The 18,438-nt window shown below is 41.5% G+C and overlaps 2 protein-coding genes across 2 annotated transcripts in view; both read right to left on the bottom strand.

Moving 5' to 3' along the window:
- Window positions 1-18,438, bottom strand: part of LOC147028301 (general transcription factor II-I repeat domain-containing protein 2A-like) — a 132,050-nt gene that overhangs the window by 15,750 nt on the left and 97,862 nt on the right. The window lies entirely within an intron of this gene.
- LOC147028302 (neurabin-1-like) overlaps window positions 1-18,438 on the bottom strand; it is a 59,952-nt gene that overhangs the window by 4,984 nt on the left and 36,530 nt on the right. Inside the window, exons 2-7 of the mRNA XM_085878589.1 lie at window positions 7,116-7,248; window positions 6,847-6,967; window positions 6,413-6,517; window positions 4,048-4,207; window positions 3,432-3,596; window positions 2,959-3,012 (exon numbers count right to left, since the gene is read on the bottom strand). Coding sequence (XP_085734715.1) covers window positions 2,959-3,012; window positions 3,432-3,596; window positions 4,048-4,207; window positions 6,413-6,517; window positions 6,847-6,967; window positions 7,116-7,248 — 738 coding nt within the window. The remainder of the gene's footprint in view (window positions 1-2,958; window positions 3,013-3,431; window positions 3,597-4,047; window positions 4,208-6,412; window positions 6,518-6,846; window positions 6,968-7,115; window positions 7,249-18,438) is intronic.

Here is an 18,438-nt window from a genome sequence, read left to right as displayed (position 1 = left end):
AAGGTGGTTCAATCCACGTCTTCTATGACGTCACAATTATCATTAAAATATTCTCCATTGGGGGTCAATCCCACCCTGAAAAATTTGTGTCAATAAAGTATTAAAATGATTGTAACATCATGATTGTTGATACCGAGTAAACACAAGTAACATAGGCAATGAACTAGACTTTATTAACCACTTGTGGGCCCTTTGATCTGTTGGACCAAATTTTAATTGGTCTTCACAGCCTTGTTATATTGGCCTTCACAGCCTTCACAGCCTTCACAGCCTGCTGTACTGCTTGAGCATTCGCTTGCCTTTCACAAAGCCCAGATGTGTTTGGGGCCAACGCGGGGATTATATGTTCATTATTATTCTTGCCGTATGATCCTACTATTGTTATTATTGTTGTAAATGTTATCGGTGTTAATTAATATATGCTTTGTTACAATGCTATCATTGTTTTTGTTATTTATTTTGTCATTAGAATGCTATACCATGATGGAAGGACATGTTAAGCTGTTTTATATACCTGAACATGCTGTGCATTTAAAACATGGGAATTCGAGATTTTTTGCAATTAATTTGCCTAATCAACTCAGGAGGTCTTGGCGATCATTTTGGTGCATCACATTCCCCATCAGAATGCTCCAGTAGAACTCCACAAAAAATGTGCCACACACACACACACACACACACACACACACACACACACACACACACACCTCTCCATTTATTGTAGGTAGTCAAAATAATAAGAGTAATTTTAAGGTAACTTGCCTAATGTGACGCGAGATTGCTTCTTTTTGATGAGAGTGTCCATATTGGGTAGAATACTTGTCATTGCTATTGTTGAGCAGTTTATGAATTGTGATGATAGCTGCAGAAAATACTGAACAAAATATTACCAAACTGGCCGGATCGAAACATGTCACAGGCCAGATCTGACCCACGGATTGGAGGTTCTCATGCCTAGTCTAAAGGTATGCACACTCTCCTCTGAGCTGTCAAGTCTGGTTTGAATCTCGGTTCAGCTATAAACTGTCATCCTGGTGTTTTGCAGGCAGGGCATTAATGGGCGTCAGATGGACATTAAACTGGGCATCACATCTGCCAGCAATTAGTTGGTGGAAGTTAAAGATCCCATGGTGTCCTTTGCAAAGAGTAGGCGAGGTATCACCGGCACCATGAACAAATTCCAAATTCCTACACTTATTCTCTTAACGACTCAGTTAAATGTCAGGCATTCTTGGCTTTGCAGCCGGTTCACGAAAGACTTGAGCCAAAACCTTCCCTGGCTGACCCCATGAGCTGGGACTCATTGAGGACATTAATGACAATTTTGAGTACGGTAACTAGTCCGCCCACTCCCGAAGGGAGTGGCAGGAAGGGTCGTGTTATTATCCTCTCTGGGGTGTAGATAGATAACAGTAGATCTAAGCTCGTGCCTCAAGAATGTTGGGTTTCCTCCCTTTTCATTTAGTGTTAAACAGCAGCAGCGACTGTTAAAAAGGGTAATCAAGCGTGTTTGGGGTTTCTAATACTTTTTACTCCTGGTAGGGGTGCTCCAAGAAACACCACGATAAGCTATTTATACACATAAACAGGTTTGGCGGAGGAAGGAAGAAACCCTTGGTGAGAGTGGATATTATTAGTATTAATATTGTTTTGTAATAACATTAATATTATGATATTATAATTAGTGTCATTCGCCCGTCCCCCTCCCCCCAATCTCTGCAGGAGATGGAGTTTTGGAATCACTTCTGTGCGTCTTTCTGGGCTGTAACTTTTTTTTATCATTTGAGCTTAGTCATCAAATTTTCATCAAAATGCTTTATTATGAGAATATGGAGAAGACAAATTAATAATTTGGTCAAAAGGTCAAAGGCCGGCATCACATAAAATAGTCAATTTTCTTCAGATTCGCCTGAAATTTTAAAAATTTGCATATTAGGCCACTAAATTGGTTCACCAATCAAAAGCTCGAAGTTGATTGTTTTTGTTTTCTTTTTATTAAAAGGTCAAAGGTCAAATTTGCATAAATTCATCAATTTTCATCTTATTGGCTTGAAATTTGAGCAGGATTTGCATATTGGGTCACTGAAGCTTATTGCTTTTGAGGTCAACAAGTTCAAGGTCGCCTAAAATCATCCATTTATTTTTGTATTTTTTATTTTTTAGCTGTTTTCGTCAGTTTAGCAACCGAAAGAAGAGGAAGTCTGAATTCCAAAGTGGACATGGATGGGCTTTGCATTTTCAGAAGCTTTCAAGTTATTTTTGTTATTAGAAGCGGCCTTGGAAAATTGCCACAATTAGCTATCTTAACACGGATATACACCTTAACACTGATTTCACCCAAGGCGGAAAACCCCTTTGGGGAGGGGGCAAATTAAGTCGCGACAACTTCCATCGTGTGACCCTTCGTCCTCCTGTCAAGTTTGGTTGAGATTGGATAAGTAATGACTGAATTTATCACGGTCAAAAATACATACAGACACCGAAATGTATATTTTAGCATGTGATAATTGTGGTCTTTAATTGGATCCAGTGGCATAATGATTCGAGCAGCCGGTGGGTGCGACTAGGAATTTGACTGTTCAAGTGCCGGTCGAGTCATACCGAAACTTTTACAAATGCTGCTTGCTTCTTCCTTGCTTGATGCTCAGCATTTAAATAGGATAGAGCATGAACAAACAACCATGTGTTGGCACGCAATGCGCAGGCTTGAAGGGCCTTATGACCTCCTCATTGAAGGTCCTTGTAAAAGAACTCGTATTTTTATTAAGGACATCATCATCATCATCATCATCATCATCATCATCATCATCATCATCATCATCATCATCATCATCACATAGCTGCAATTAAAGGAAGAAAATTAACGAAGTTTGAAGAGGTCCTTTGGTGGCACCACAAAGGCAGTAAGCGGTAACCGAAACATGTATTTTAAATCTCACCAATCCTCATCTCACTGACCTTTTCTTTGAGCCGAGCAATCTCTGCCTCGGTAATGGCATGTTTTATCCGCAACTGCACAGGATTAAGAGACAATGCATGTTAGCAATTTCAGATTCCCCAATCCCCCCCATAACCACAAAGCACCAAAGAAAAGGAACGAAGTTTTGTGCCCGAGTCGCACAGCAAATGCTTAATATCGATAATCCTGAGAACTCTGTAGAAATACACCACAGGAAATTCATCTGTATAGCAGCGAACATGCACACAGGTCGTACCACCGGCTCAAACAAAACTTCACACAGTAAAGGAAGTGAAAACGAAATAGTTTACAAGCCCAGGCAAAAATAGCATTCCTTTCCTGTAGTAGGTCCTGTTACCAAGTGTAGTATACCAGAGTGCAACGCTTGTATACTATAGTTATAACTGTAGCATTTTTGCCTGGGAGGTAATTCGTAACTGCACATCAGTGAGTTCAAGCTCCATCGACTCGCCTCCTGGAACTTGTGTGAGAGGCGGTCGGTGTCCATGTCGCTCAGGGAGAACTCTTCATCGTCCTCGGGAAGATCGAACACCTCGATGGCCATCCGTGTGCCACGAACCATTCGCATATCCTCGTCCTCTTCTTCCCCCTCTTCCTCCGAGATGTATTCTCCTGTCTGTAGGTCGGTTCCAATCAGAAGACTTGCCTGCATACACCATCCCTACCAAGAAAATGACTGTACACCAATACTTCTTTATTGATCATTTGTCCAACTGTGCACCGACTAACTAACCAGAGTGAAAATGGTGTTTGCCAATTTTGTTTGGAGTGCATCATACAACCATCTGAAGCTAGAATTGTAGGAACCCAATTTTGCTAATATCAATGTCGATGCATTTTTTTTTCATCCTATAAACTACTTTGCAAGCTTCACTATTCATCAAGGTAATGATGGTAACTTTGGATAAGGATGTGCATTTTAAGCAAGTCGAAATTGATTTTCTTGCAGCTCTATCCAGCAAGATAAGGATGCCTTTCCAAAGCTGTTGGATAATTCAATGTGGAAAGTCTGTGAGTCTAGGAATGGGTCCCAAGTGCTTGGTTCCCGATATGGACCCGTTGCCGACCTCATCATCGTAGTTCTCATCTCCGTAGTCATCGTCGTCCACGTAGCATCCATGTTGCTGCTCAAAAAGCTCCCGCTGCCTCCGCTCTTGCTCCAGCGTCTGACTTATGAGCCGAGCAACCTCGCTTTCTTGCCCAGGCTTCTCTCGGCCAATCAGCAGTCTGCGTGAGTAGAAAAGATAGGAAAGATGTGATGTCTGGAGATGTCGACATTATCGTGCCCATAACCCATTTTGTGTTGCTTTGTCAAAGATGACGGTTGGTTGCAGCAGCCTAACAGAAGCCTGTTTGTTTGTTTGTTTTTACATCAATTTTCTGATTGGTATTCATTTCAAGATGAACCATGATAAAAAATTTCATGAATGAAAGAGCAATCATATTTCATCTGTGTGGTTGAAAATTTTTTTTTAACTCGGGCACCAAAGGTGGGTGGACGTTTTTGTTTTTCACCCCTGTCTGTCTGTCTGTCCGTCTGTGAGCATGATATCTCAAAAACTTGTGAACGGATTCAGACAAAACTTGGAGGACGGGTTGGGTATGTGACAAGGAAGAATCGATTCAAATTTTGGTGAAGATCCGGATCCGGATTCAGATACGAGAATTATTTAATTTTTTGAGTGATTCTTCACGATTGAGAGATCGGGCCAAAAACGATATAGTACTGTATAGCATGCTTTTTCAAAAATGTAGTGGGCCCGATATGTTCTCGTGGATCAGGCATTACGTGGCGGAGGTATGCACTCTATTGAGTACCCTTCTAGTTTTATAAGTGGCTAGACGACCCGTGAACCCGTTGTAACAGCGGTTGATAAAAAAAAAATCATTTCCAAAAAACAAAACAAAAAAAAGATAGCTCCATTGAACTATACCACTGAGGTTGTTTGCATTGATCAAATTCTCCCGAAGAGTACTTCACTGAATCGGGAATTGATTTTTTTTTTTTTTAATTGTGCCCGATTTGAACGAAACTTGATACTGCACACCGCAGGAGAACGGTGGGTAAGGTGGGCAGAAAATTTTTGCGCTATCGTCTACCATTTTGGCTGTATTTTGGGAACATACATACATACATACATACATACAAACATTCATGATGAGAGTTTTAGTAATATATAGATTCTTCACAATTGTGAGATGGTGCCAAAAATGATGTATAGCTTGATATCTCAAAAAAGTTCTGGATAAGTTATGACAAAACTATGTGGATGAGTTGGTTAGGTGACAAGAACAAGCAGATTAGATTTTGGTTCAGGTCTGAATCCAGATCCAGCCCATCAGTGGGATAACAAAATGTAAACTGGCAAAAAAAAATCCTGGCGGAGGTATGCGCTCTACTGTCATTGTCGATTTCTTCACGTTTCATCACCAACCATGCAACGACAACGGCAAGACATGACAGTCTTTCCGTAAAATAATGTAAAATCAAATAAATGGTATCACTGCTCAATGATGCAACATTGCTCATTCAAGAAAAGTGGTGCAAAGGTAACAGAATTACCTTTGAGCTGTGTTGCTGGGTTTGATTCCTGACCTGAGTATAAACTGTCAGATTGTTGTTTCGCAGGGAGGGTGCTTACATGACAAATTCTGTCGTCCCTTGGATTGACGTTAAGCTGGGTGTCCCATCTGCTGGCATTCGCAGGCGGGTGCTAAATATCTCTTTTTGAAAGTGTCTCTTGAGAAAGAGGAAGCAAATTATCACCATCACTGTCCAAATCCGAAAATCCTGCTCTGGCTTCCACTTGGAAAGCAATGGCAAATTTCGCAGTGTAATCCTCGCTATGAAACTGCTTCTTCTTTCGTGTGTCAGCACATGGTGGCGGGTAGCATCATTCGCTGGGGTTGCAGCTGTGCCAATGATGCAGTGCCTCCCACAGTAGGTTAGAGCAGGAATTTGTAATTTATTCCATGTGCTGGCGATAGCTCGCCAACTCTTCATGAAGGACACCATCGAATCGCAGGACACGCAGTTTAACGTCCTTCTTCGAGATGTCACACACATTGATGCGTGAAAAACACCAGGATGACAGTTTAAAGCTGGGCTGAGATTTGAACCGAGGCTAGACAGCTTGGAGGTGAGTGTGTGTACCTCCGAAGTAACCTGCCAGCCCGTCGGGCAATGATAAGAACCACTTCATCACCAAGTTTTGAAAAGTAAGGATTTGATGTTTTTGTTTGTAAAATATTGTTGATAAAAGTAGATACTCTGTGACTACGTATTGGTGTAATGGGAACATGATATTCTCAATAATGTATCGACGATGCTACCTGTGTTATTATTGTGCGTGAAGCAAACAATGGCTCTCATAATTGCACTACTTTTTGGTAAAATGTTGGCACATTGGTGGAGTGGAGGGTTGCACACACCGGACGAGTCCGCTGGTGTTCTTGAGGACTGTTGCGGCAAAGCTTTGAGTGACTCCGACCAGGCTTATTCCATCCACCTCCACAATCTGATCATTCACTGAGATCCTGCGGTGGCGGTCAAAGTGGATAAAATAGAAAAGACAATCAGTTATCAATTCACAAAACAACATCGTGACTTTGAAACCTTGAGGTGTTTTATCCACACCCTGATGGTGCTCATCCTGATGAAGGCATTTTACTGAAATAATTCAAATGCCAAGAGCAAAAACTTACATGATAAATCCATCTCAGATATACGAACACCAGTGATTTGCATTGGTAGTAAGAAAGGAACGGATCACTGACTTTTTGAGGTTATGTTCACGAGAGGTCGTCCGTGTGGGACAACCTGGAACGATCTTGAGAAGGAATTCGAGGAAAGTGGTTTATCTTACCTGCCATCTCGAAATGCAACTCCTCCCTCGGTGACCATCTTAACGAAAATGCCCAACTTCTCCAGACCTGCATCAGCACCCACACCCATGCCGATGATACTTAACCCGAGCCCATCTTGTCCTGGACAAGCACACAGACGGAACAGTTTTACCCGACTCCTGAAAACACGGTTCGTATGTGAGATGCACTATTAGCCGTTAATTGTCCTTTTTGATGGACTTATTTTGGTAAATATTAAATGACCCTTAAACCAAGCCACACAGCACACCTTTCTCGATGTCCACCTCAAAAAGGTCCATTCTTTCCACTCGTTTTTCAAGCTCGTATTCAGCAGACGCAGCCACTGGGTCAACCTCCGAGTTGCGTCGGTCGTACTCAGCATTAGAGAAAGTAGTAAACATCTGTCAAGGGGAAAAAAAGAGGACAAACAAAAAAAAATGTTATATTAAGTGAGTGCGTGTTGGAGTGTGATTAAATTCAGACTTCAGCCTGCTGGTTCTATCATTCCTGAGGCTTGGCTGCGCAGCTGATGCAGTGCCCCGGCACATACTGGCAGGAATTTGTAATTTGTTCAGGATGCCAGTAATAACTCGCCGATTTTGCGAAGGACACAGTGGGATCTTTGGCGTCCACGTAACACGAGGATGAGAGTCTACAGCTCGGTTGAGATTCTAACCCAGGCTCGACAGCTCAGAGGCGAGTGCAGAAATGTGTGAGTACAGGACGCATTGTGGAAGTGTCCTCAAGTTATTTGCACAAAACCTCCACCGAGCACGACCATTCAACCAATTCTGGATACAAGTTCCTGTCCACAGCGAACAAATGTTATAATTCTCATCACGTGCTGCTTTTTCACCGTGCTTAGGTTCCTATCTGAAGCTGTGAAAAGTTCCAGGGAGCACCTACCTCCATTAACCCTGTTCCACCCCAATCTCCCATTGTCCCCATCCCCACCCACAATTTTTTCTAGCACCATTTAACCATCCCTCTTACTTGTAGGTTACTCTGTTTTCTCCCTTCCCCTCCCCCCCCAAAAAAAAACAATTTTGTTGTTTGATTCACCAGGGTCCATTATAACAAGGAGCTGATATTCTGGGTCCGCCACCTTTTGGATGGTATGAGGAATAGATCTGTGGAATATGAAAGCCAATCTTGAACGGTTTTTTTGAAATATCGCATGCACAAGCCAAGTTACTGAGATGGTTGCCATGGCAACAACATTCAGACAATCACGACTGTGATCTAATCAGATTGATATAATGTCATGAGGAATAGATATCTGCACTACGAAAGCTAAATGTCCAACGGTTTTTGAGATATCGTTTGAGATATGATCGGTCGGTCGGTCGGATGGAGCTCATTTTCAGGTCCCATCTCTGACCTTGTCAGTGGGGGTGGGGGACAATAAGAGTTCCCTTTATCCAAGATGGCCAGTGATTCTAAGACCTTCGACAAGTTTCTTGTCGCAATCATTGCTGTACTTTTTTTGTAGTCCAAGTCACCCATTTAATGTTCTGTATCCAAGCTTTAGTGCTATCAGGGTGGCCTGGAGATATGCACACTCACCTTTAAGCCGTCTAGCCTGGCTGCCTGGGTTTCAATCCTGACCCAGCTATAAACTGTCATCCTGGTGTTTCACAGGCAGGGTGATTAATTGTATGAGTGTGCCGTCTCTCGGATGCACATTAAACTGGGCGTCTTGTCTGGGCGCATAAGTTGGTGGACATTAAAGATCCAATGGTGTCCTTCACGACTTTCACGAGCAGGGAAGCTATCACTAGCATTGGCCAAATTACAAATTCCTGCCATAACTAGTGCTGGGAAGGCAAAGGCAAACCACCCAGTATCATCCTTGCCAAGAAACTGCTCCAGGAGCACCGACGCTCTCTCACAGTATGGGACATGGTACATCTGTATTGGTACATCACAATCAGAATCAGAATCCAAACCTTGCGAATCACAAGATCCCATGGGAAGCGAAATAAACTAATCCTTGAACCAATTCACCTTGAACATCCATAAGCCACACAAAATGGTGTTTCACCGCTCACTTCTCAGATATTTAAACACACCTCGTTCACACTCACAGCACCTCTCTAAGGCGTCCATGATGTCCAAGTATTTCCAACGAATATCCATATTTAATTATAGCTGCCATTCGATTGGTTTTTCACCATTTATCGACTTCTTCATGTGCTTTTTGAAATAATTGGTCTCGACATGATGTACAGACTCAAACTCTACATTCACGCAGAAGTCACATTCCCCCCCCTGCCCCCCCAAGTGCTGAACTTTGTTGTGTTGGTCAAAGACACAAGTTTCACAACTGTAGAACTCGAAGGGCACTTGGTAGAGCACATACCTCCACCATGTAATTCCTGATCCACGAGAACATATCAGGCCCGGTAGATTTTTTGAGATATCATGCTACATATCGTTTTTGAGCCCTTTCTCTCAATGGTGAAGAATCACTTCAATAAATCTAGGAGTCAGATCCGGATCCAGATTGTCAACAAAATCGAATCGGTTCATCTTTGTCACACACCTAACCTGCCCACTAAATTTCATCCGCATCTATTTACAACTTTTTGAGATATCCTGCACAAAGACGGACAGACAGGGGTGAAAACGACGTCCTTCACCTTCGGTGGCAGAGGGAATGAAGAGTTACAGTGAGTTGATGTTTCTTGTAGCTCTTTCTTCCTTGCAAGTCTGTTGCAGGTGTGCAACCACTATGAATGTCATTGGCTTCTCCCACACAGCGGTGACATCGGTTGGACAAACACCTCGGCGTGTTTGGACTTCACATTTTAGTACGTACATTATGATTCTGTGATCACAGATTCGAATCCCCCCCCCCATAGACTGTTGATTTGTAGTCTGACAGGTAACGCACTTACCTTTGAACTGACTCATCTGGGTTCAATTCCTGACCTGACGATATAAACTGTCAGATTTGCACTTCTCTCACAGGGCATTTTTGCTCACGCACTCTCAGTTCGAGTCCCCCTCTCATTTGCTCAAGGTCATCTGCCATCTGCTTGGAAATCAGCAAACATCACTTCCCTGCATAAAAAAGGTGCAAAAACAGATCCCTGCAACCACAGACCAATCAGCCTTCTCCCAATCATCAGCAAGGTTATGGAATCCATCATCGCTTCAGACATCAAATCCTTCCTCTTCTCCAATGGCTTGATTTCTGCTCAACAATTTGAATTGAGACCAGGCCATTCTACCCTGGACTTGCTGCTCCTGCTTTCTCAACAATGGATGGAGATTCTCAATGCCAGACATGAAATCAGAGCCAACTCCATAGATATATCACGTGCTTTCGATATGGTCTGGCACCCTGCCCTGCTCACCAAACTCTCTTCCCATGCTACCCAAGGCCATCTCCACTCATGGCTCGCAGACTTCCTCTCCTGTCGCCGTCAACGTGTGGCCCTAAATGGAGTTCTTTCATCCCCTTTTCCTGTCCAGGCTGGAGTTCCTCAAGGTAGCATTCTGGGCCCTGTTCTTTTTGTGGTTTTCATCAATGATCTCTCAGACTCTCTGGCAAATCCTCTTTATCTCTTTGCTGATGACTCCACCCTCTGTAGTACCATCTGTCATCCCTCAGACCGGCAAGCAGCAGCTTCTTCACTCTCTGCAGATCTGGATAAAATGACAAACTGGTCCAACATGTGGAACATGTCTTTCAATCTGGACAAATCTCACACTCTCACTTTATCTCTCCGAAAGGACCATCTTGACCCCCTCCGCCCCACCCCCCCCAATCCACTTTCTCAACAATCCTCTTGAAGAAGTCCCTTCATTCAAACTTTTGGACTTCACTATTTGCCATGATCTTTCCTGGGAAAGCCACATCTCCAAACTCGCCTCCAAGGCCAGTCACTGATTGGACATCCTCCGTCGTGCAAAGTCCTTCCTTGACACACCTGAGCTCCTGACCATGTACAAACATTTCGTGCACAGCCTGATGGAGTACTGCTCTCCCCTCTGGCTGGTGCTCCCGCCTCTCTCCTTTGTCAGCTTCACGCTGTGGAAAGCAAGGCATTTCGCATCATCGGCATCTCCCGTGCTGATACTAAGTCTTTTGGTCTCTCACTCTCGCACCACAGGCAGTTCGGTGGTCTTTCTCTCTTCTACCGTCTCCTCTCCGGCCTCTCCCCCCCCCCACCCCCCGCCAGCTCTATCTACTATCTGTCCCCACCATATTTCCGCAGGACGCTCAAGGTCCACCAGCAACCCTTTTCTGGTGAAACTATCAAAATAAAGAATCACTGCTCACCTTCACTCTTTCATTCCTCTTTTTCCCTGCCTTTGGAACAAACTCCCACACACACTCTTCAATTCCACTCTTCCATCCAGGTCTTCAAAACAGCTGTTCACCACCATCTCTTTTGTTCCCCCATCCAAAACCTCGATCTTTTCTACCCCCATTAATCCACCTAAAAGCTACCTCGTTCAAATTCCCTGCTTTCCTTCCTGAAAGACCCTGTCGTGTCCATGCTGTTTACCCCGTGTACCCCACCCCATCCCTCTCCCTTCCACAGATCTCCGAATGTGTCTGTTCCCAAATATGTTTTCTGCTTCTCTCTCCCATCCCTCCTGTCTCCTGCCCCCCTTGTTATATTTTCTGTTTGTTAGCTCTTATGTGAGCCTTGACATTGTATATTTCTTTTTTAAAAAAAAACGGATTTGGAGGAAATTTGGTGGGCAGGTTTGGTATGTGACAAGAATGAATTGGTTCGATTTTGGTGAAGATCCGGATCCGGAGAAGAGAAATTTTAAGTGATTCGACACCATTGCTAACTGGAGTCGGGGTATTAACGGATATTTTCAATAACTCACTAACGTCAGGACAGGTACTGGAGGATTGGAGAGTAGCAAATGTAACATCTTTATTGAAGAAAGGATCCAGAGAAGAATTGGGGAACTATACACCTGTTGGTTTGACTTCAGTTGTAGGGAAGGTGTTGGAGACATGAATTAAGGACCAGATGAGGAACCATTTAAATATATACAAACTAATTAAAGGTCGTCAGCCTGGGTTTACCAAAGGTAGTTCCTGTTTAATAAATCTTTTTAAGTTCCATGAAGCAGTGTCTGATTGGGTGGATGAGGGAATGGCAGTGGACATAGTGTATCTGGACTTTAAGAAGGCATTTGATGAGGTACAACATCGGAGGTTGTTATCCAAAGTGAGGGCTTGTGGAGTGGCTGGTTAGGGAGATAATTGGATTGCAAACTGGCTTCGTGATCAGAAACAAAGAGTGGCTGTGAGTGGGAGGATGTCTTGCTGGGAGGATGTAAGTAGCGGGGTACCTCAGGGATCAGTACTCAGACCATTACTATTCATTATTTACATCAATGATTTGGATAATGGGGTAAACAGTAAGCTTTCCAAATTTGCAGATGACACAAAGCTTGGAGGTAAGGTGGAGAGCAGAGGGGGTGGTGATCAGATACAGGAAAGTATTGATACTTGCATGGATTGGGCAAAAGATTGGCAGATGGAATTTAACCTGAGTGAGTGAAAGGTGTTGGGGATGGGAAAGAATAATGAAAGTAGAGATTAGAGGATGCAAGGGGTAATTTTGGAATGTGTCACACAGTAGAAGGATCTGGGGGCGGTAATAGATATGGGAGGTAAGCAGGCAGCACAATGCCAGGTAGCTATAGGTAAAGCAAATAGGGTTTTAGGTTGTATTTGGAGGGGGATCATTTATAAATCAAAAGAGGTGATGTTAACATTGTACAGGAATCTAGTGAGGGCCACATCTAGAATATTGTGTGCAGTTTTGGTCACCACAACTTAGGAAGGACATAGATTCCATAGAGAGGGTTCAGCGCAGGGCTACAAGATTGATTCTGGGCTGAGCTAGACTCAGCTATGAGGAGCGGCTGAAGTAGACAGGACTTTATACACGAGAAAGGAGGCGGTGACGAGGAGATATGATGGAGATGGTTAAGATAATGAAAGGTACAGATAAATTAAGTTCAGATTAATTATTGAACAGAGTAGACAGTTACAGAACCAGGGGCCATGACCTGAGAGTAAAGAAGAGGAGAGTTAAGACAGTATGAAGACAGGGGACTTTTAGTCAGAGAGTAGTTAATGCATGGAATGGTCTCCCTGGAAAGGTAGTGGCAGCAGAAAAAGTAGATAAGTATAAATTAGAACATAGGTACCTGGAAGTTATGGAGATAGAGGGGTATAGGGATGTTGCTCGGACTTTTCGGTAGTTTGAGCATTGATAGGTAATTGTGTACAGATGTACAGAGTGCTGTTGGTGGGGGTCTCATCAAGGGATGTTGTATGGTTGATGTGTTTTTTAACCAAGTCCCTGCCCCCTCCCCTGAGGGGAAGAAAAAATACAAAAACTTCAAAAAACAAAAAAACAAAAAAACCCCCACAAAAACACTTTATTATAAATAAATAAATAAATAAGTTTGTATTTTCTTCTTTTGTTGTCGTGTTGATAAATTTGCATGGTGTTGATGTGCCACAGGCATGATGGGCTGAATGGCCTACACCTGTGTCTGATTTCCTTGTATTGAGAGATCGGGCCAAAAACAACAAATTGCATAATATTTGAAAAAGTTATGAACGGATTCAGATGAAACGAGGTGGACAGGTTGGGTATTTGACAAGGACGAATTTATTGAACTTTAGTGAAGATCTGAATCCGGATGGGAGAAAATTTTGATCATAATGGTGTTTCAACGAAGAAGATTGAAAAACATCTCAGAAACAGATAAAAGGCTCAGCTGTTCCAGACGATAAGTTTATCGAATGCGGCACGAAGGATTGTGCGCGTTTATTACAATGCTGCTTAAAATGGTATCATGATTCCAAGACTGCATCCTCTATCAACTGTTATGACCTTGCAGAAAATGCTGAACTTCATCACTTTATCATGGAGAAAATGAGATTGTTTGTGAACATAGCCCCGCTGCTAGCTCGGCAGTAAACTCGGCTCTGCAGCCATTAATTACTGAGATAATGCAAAGCTCCAGTCTTTGTACATATTTAGTTTATTGCAAATACAAAGCAACATTTCACTTGCTCTGTGGGGACATCTCAGTTGCTAAAATGCTCACTCGAGTTGTCTGACATCGAGTTCCCTGATTCCAAGATGATGTTTTTTTTTTTAGAATTTGAGTATTGTGTTGTTGATCTCCATCTCTCAAAGGATGGATCAAGTCAGCTATCCCACATGAAATCTTTTTTTTAATCTCACTTTTTAGCCTCACCCATTCCCAAAGTGATGTGAGAGGGCATTGCATTGGGTTAGTGTCATTGTGAGTCCGCATGCAGCTTTACTATACATCAATTGTTCATTTTTAGCTCGCCTGTTCAAAGAACAGAGAGCTATAGCGATACCCCCGGCGTGAGCGTGAAAATGTTAAAGTTTTTGGTGCAAGTTATTTAGAAGCTCACCATTCATTTAATATGTGTACTAGGATGCTGATATTTGGCATGGAGGTTCCTTTGGGGTTTATTATTGATGTAGTAAAGTTGAAATTAAAAAATAATTTCAAATGTTTTAAATTTTTTGACCTGTTTTGAACTTAACTTTTTTGTAGCACATCAATGTTAAAGTTTTTGGTGCAAGTTATTTAGAAGCTCGCCATTCATTTAATATGTGTACTAGGATGCTGATATTTGGCATGGAGGTTCCTTTGGGGTTTATTATTGATGTAGTTAAGTTGAAATTAAAAAACAATTTCAAATGTTTTAAATTTTTTGACCTGTTTTGAACTTAACTTTTTTGTAACACATCAATGTTAAAGTTTTTGGTGCAAGTTATTTAGAAGCTCGCCATTCATTTAATATGTGTACTAGGATGCTGATATTTGGCATGGAGGTTCCTTTGGGGTTTATTATTGATGTAGTTAAGTTGAAATTAAAAAATAATTTCAAATGTTTTAAATTTTTTGACCTGTTTTGAACTTAACTTTTTTGTAGCACATCAATGTTAAAGTTTTTGGTGCAAGTTATTTAGAAGCTCGCCATTCATTTAATATGTGTACTAGGATGCTGATATTTGGCATGGAGGTTCCTTTGGGGTTTATTATTGATGTAGTTAAGTTGAAATTAAAAAATAATTTCAAATGTTTTAAATTTTTTGACCTGTTTTGAACTTAACTTTTTTGTAGCACATCAATGTTAAAGTTTTTGGTGCAAGTTATTTAGAAGCTCGCCATTCATTTAATATGTGTACTAGGATGCTGATATTTGGCAGGAGGTTCCTTTGGGGTATATTATTGATGTAGTGAAGTTGAAATTAAAAAATAATTTTTAATGTTTTAAATTTTTTGACCTGTTTTGAACTCATCTTTTGTGTAGCACATCAATGTTAAAGTTTTTGGTGCAAGTTATTTAGAAGCTTGCCATTCTTTTAATATGTGTACTCGGATGCTGATATTTGGCAGGAGGTTCCTTTGGGGTATATTATTGATGAAGTGAAGTTGAAATTAAAAAATACTTTCAAATTTTTTTTAATTTTGACCTGTTTTGAACTTAACTTTTTTGTAGCACATCAACGTTAAAGTTTTTGGTGCAAGTTATTTAGAAGCTTGCCATTCATTTAATATGTGTACTAGGATGCCGATATTTGGCATTGAGGTTCCTTTGGGGTATATTATTAATATAGTGAAGTTGAAATTAAAAAAAAATTTCAAATTTTAAAAAATTTTGACCTGTTTTGAACTTAACTTTTTTGAGGCACATCAGCGTTAAAGTTTTTTCCTTTCTAATGTTTTTATCTACCACACTATTTTTTACTGATTACAAAATACAAATACATACTGTATATTGCTTTAAAATTATTTGGATCAGACTTCTCAGGTCAACCACCACCATGGTCAAAACAAGGCGCAGATATAACATGGATCGATTCGGGGTGGAAATACTCCGGCCTATGATTCAACAGTTCCCATCTTCCGTAAGTATCCTCATCAAACAAGCTCAAATGAGCTAAGATCCTCGTCCTCTTAAAGATGACGTCATAAAAACGAATACGACGTCATTGTGATGTATCCAGGTTAGCGATGAATTATCTGTGCTAATGCCCGGCTTGATTCCCACAAACAAAATTCAAACAGCTTGCCTAGTTTCGGAGATAATGGTATTGGCGATTTCCATTAGCGGCGATATTTTGACGTCAACGTTTTTTCTCGGAAGAATTTCCAAAATCGGAGATGGTTACTGTCTGCACAAGGGCTTTCTGCGTATACTTGGCAAGTTTCACGAAGATCCGATAAAAACTCTGGGTTGTGAAACAAAAAAAATGTCAAAAAATAGGAATGACGTCATAAAAATTGATATGACGTCATAGTGATGTATCGTATGTGCGCTAATTCATCTCTGCTAAAGCCCTGTTCGATTCCCGCAAACAATTCAAAAAGCTTGCCTAGTTTCAGAGATAATTTTTTTGGGCGATTTCCATTAGGGGAGATATTTTGACGTCATAACTTTTTTCTGGGAGGAATTTTCAAAATCGGAGGTGGTTACTGTCTGCGCAGGGTATTTTTACATATACATGCCAAGTTTCAGGAAGTTTCGATGAAAACTGTAGGCTGTGAAACAAAAAAGTCCACAAGAATAAGATTAAGAACAACACCATGAGTAAGACTTGGAGATCCTCCACGAGGATCTAAAAACCGATTGAAGTTTATCTTGAGAATCAGCAGCGAAATGAATAATTTGTTCCGAAGCCTCTCCGCTATTTACTGCAAATTGTGAACCACTCACCATTATCTAATGCTGCAATTTCAACGGCAACGAAGGGTTTTAAAATATTTATGATAGACCAACATTTCCATGTAAGTGAACGAGGCATTAGAAGCAAACCGTGGAGTGTTTATACAAGTTCATGGTGTTGTTTGTCGAGGAATATGTCAGTGTGTAAATGGTGTTAATAAAAGAGATCGCTCACTGCAAGCCAAACTTCACGAGCTATTCTCATCTGCTGAAAAGAGCAAGCAATTAGTTATAAAGCCATGAGCAATGAAATATTTAGAGTCCAGTTCTGAAGTTAAGAGGGTGGGCAAGGCCAGGAGGGCTAATTGGACACGCAACTTAGACGGTTCATTTGTTATTGTTGTTTCCTACGCAGCCTGTGGCTGCTGGTTGCATAATTGCTCGGTGTGCCACTGATCTAGTACCCCTGTTATCAGTAAGCTGGAACTCATTTTTGCCAACCTTGGAAGGATGACAGGCTGAGTCAACCCACCTGGTATTGATTCAACAGATGAGCGGGATTTGAACTCAGGAACCCTAGGATCCAAAGCCCACCACCATAACCATTAAGCCAACGCCAGGCATGCTCATATGACAGGGGCTCTGACTCAAGACCCTAAGATCGTTAGCCAGCCACCTTAACGATTAAGCCAACCCCAGGCTATAGTTGGACAGTGAGTGCGGTTATGTGACCAGATGGAAAGAAAGGTGGTTAAATAAATGAGATTACTTAATTATTTCGGGACTTAATGGCACCTCAAACCCACGTAAGAACGCTATATGGTCAAACAACAGGAATCCCTGGTTGTTCCTCGAACGAGGATGAAGACTTCAGAAAATTTGATTTCCCAAGGATTTCCCAATGTGCTCCTCAACTATGTGGTTCTCTGCCTTTTAATATCAACACATTCAGCTCCATTACAATTTATATGTACCAACTAATGCTGGCAGAGGGGTTACCCAGTTTAACATCCATCCGAGCGACAAGGGGCAGCATACACCTTGCTGAATTACCAGGATGACAGTTTATAGCTGGGTTGAGATTTGAACCCAGGCGAGACAGCCGAGAGGTAAAGTGTGTGTACCTCTGTACTATCTATCCTGCCAACATCTTTCTTTCGTTCTTCTTTTTTGTTCCTTTATTTTCTTTTGTTACAAGGCGCTTTTACGTTTTGTTCCAAATGAAAAGCACTATATAAGATTTAAAATGGTTGACTAATCGATAAAGATGTCATCTCAATGGGTAAAGTATAACGAAGGACCACTATAAAGATTTTCAGAGGTCGACATCAGCACGAGCCTTGGAAGATCATTTCAGATTCAACAGTCTCTCCTGAAAGAATACAATTATAAATAAATAAGTAATGGTCTTGATAATACAAATAAAGGCAGCAATACAGTCAAAGGAACACGATGACAAGAGTAGTTAAAAAATACAAACACCTCTACCGGAAGGTAAAGATAGAACAATAAGTAAATTGTAACAGATAGAAATATGAACAAAGAGGGCAAACTGTAATTGGAATAAAGGAAATAATAAACCCAATGGGAAAAATGTTCCAACATCCCTCGTGTGTTGCAACATCATTTACATCCCTTTACCTTCGGTACCCCAAGGGGCAGGATTGAACAATTTGAGGGAGAGATGAATCAGATGGGAAATATTCTCGACTAAAATGAATCATCATCAACGGAACGAAAGATCCTCAATGGCTGCCAGGACCATGGAACAGGATAGGGATTGAAGGAGGCAATGAGATTTCCTCTTTTGGGTGAGGCTTTTCCGGACAGAGACAAACAAACACTCAACTCAACGTTCTTAGAACGTTTTTCAAATGCA

The sequence above is a fragment of the Eptatretus burgeri genome, chromosome 4, assembly GCF_056783735.1.
Source record: "Eptatretus burgeri isolate ZD-2024b chromosome 4, Ebu_testis_v1, whole genome shotgun sequence".
NCBI classification, from domain to species: domain Eukaryota; kingdom Metazoa; phylum Chordata; class Myxini; order Myxiniformes; family Myxinidae; genus Eptatretus; species Eptatretus burgeri.
This window is presented reverse-complemented; position numbering and strand designations above follow the sequence as displayed.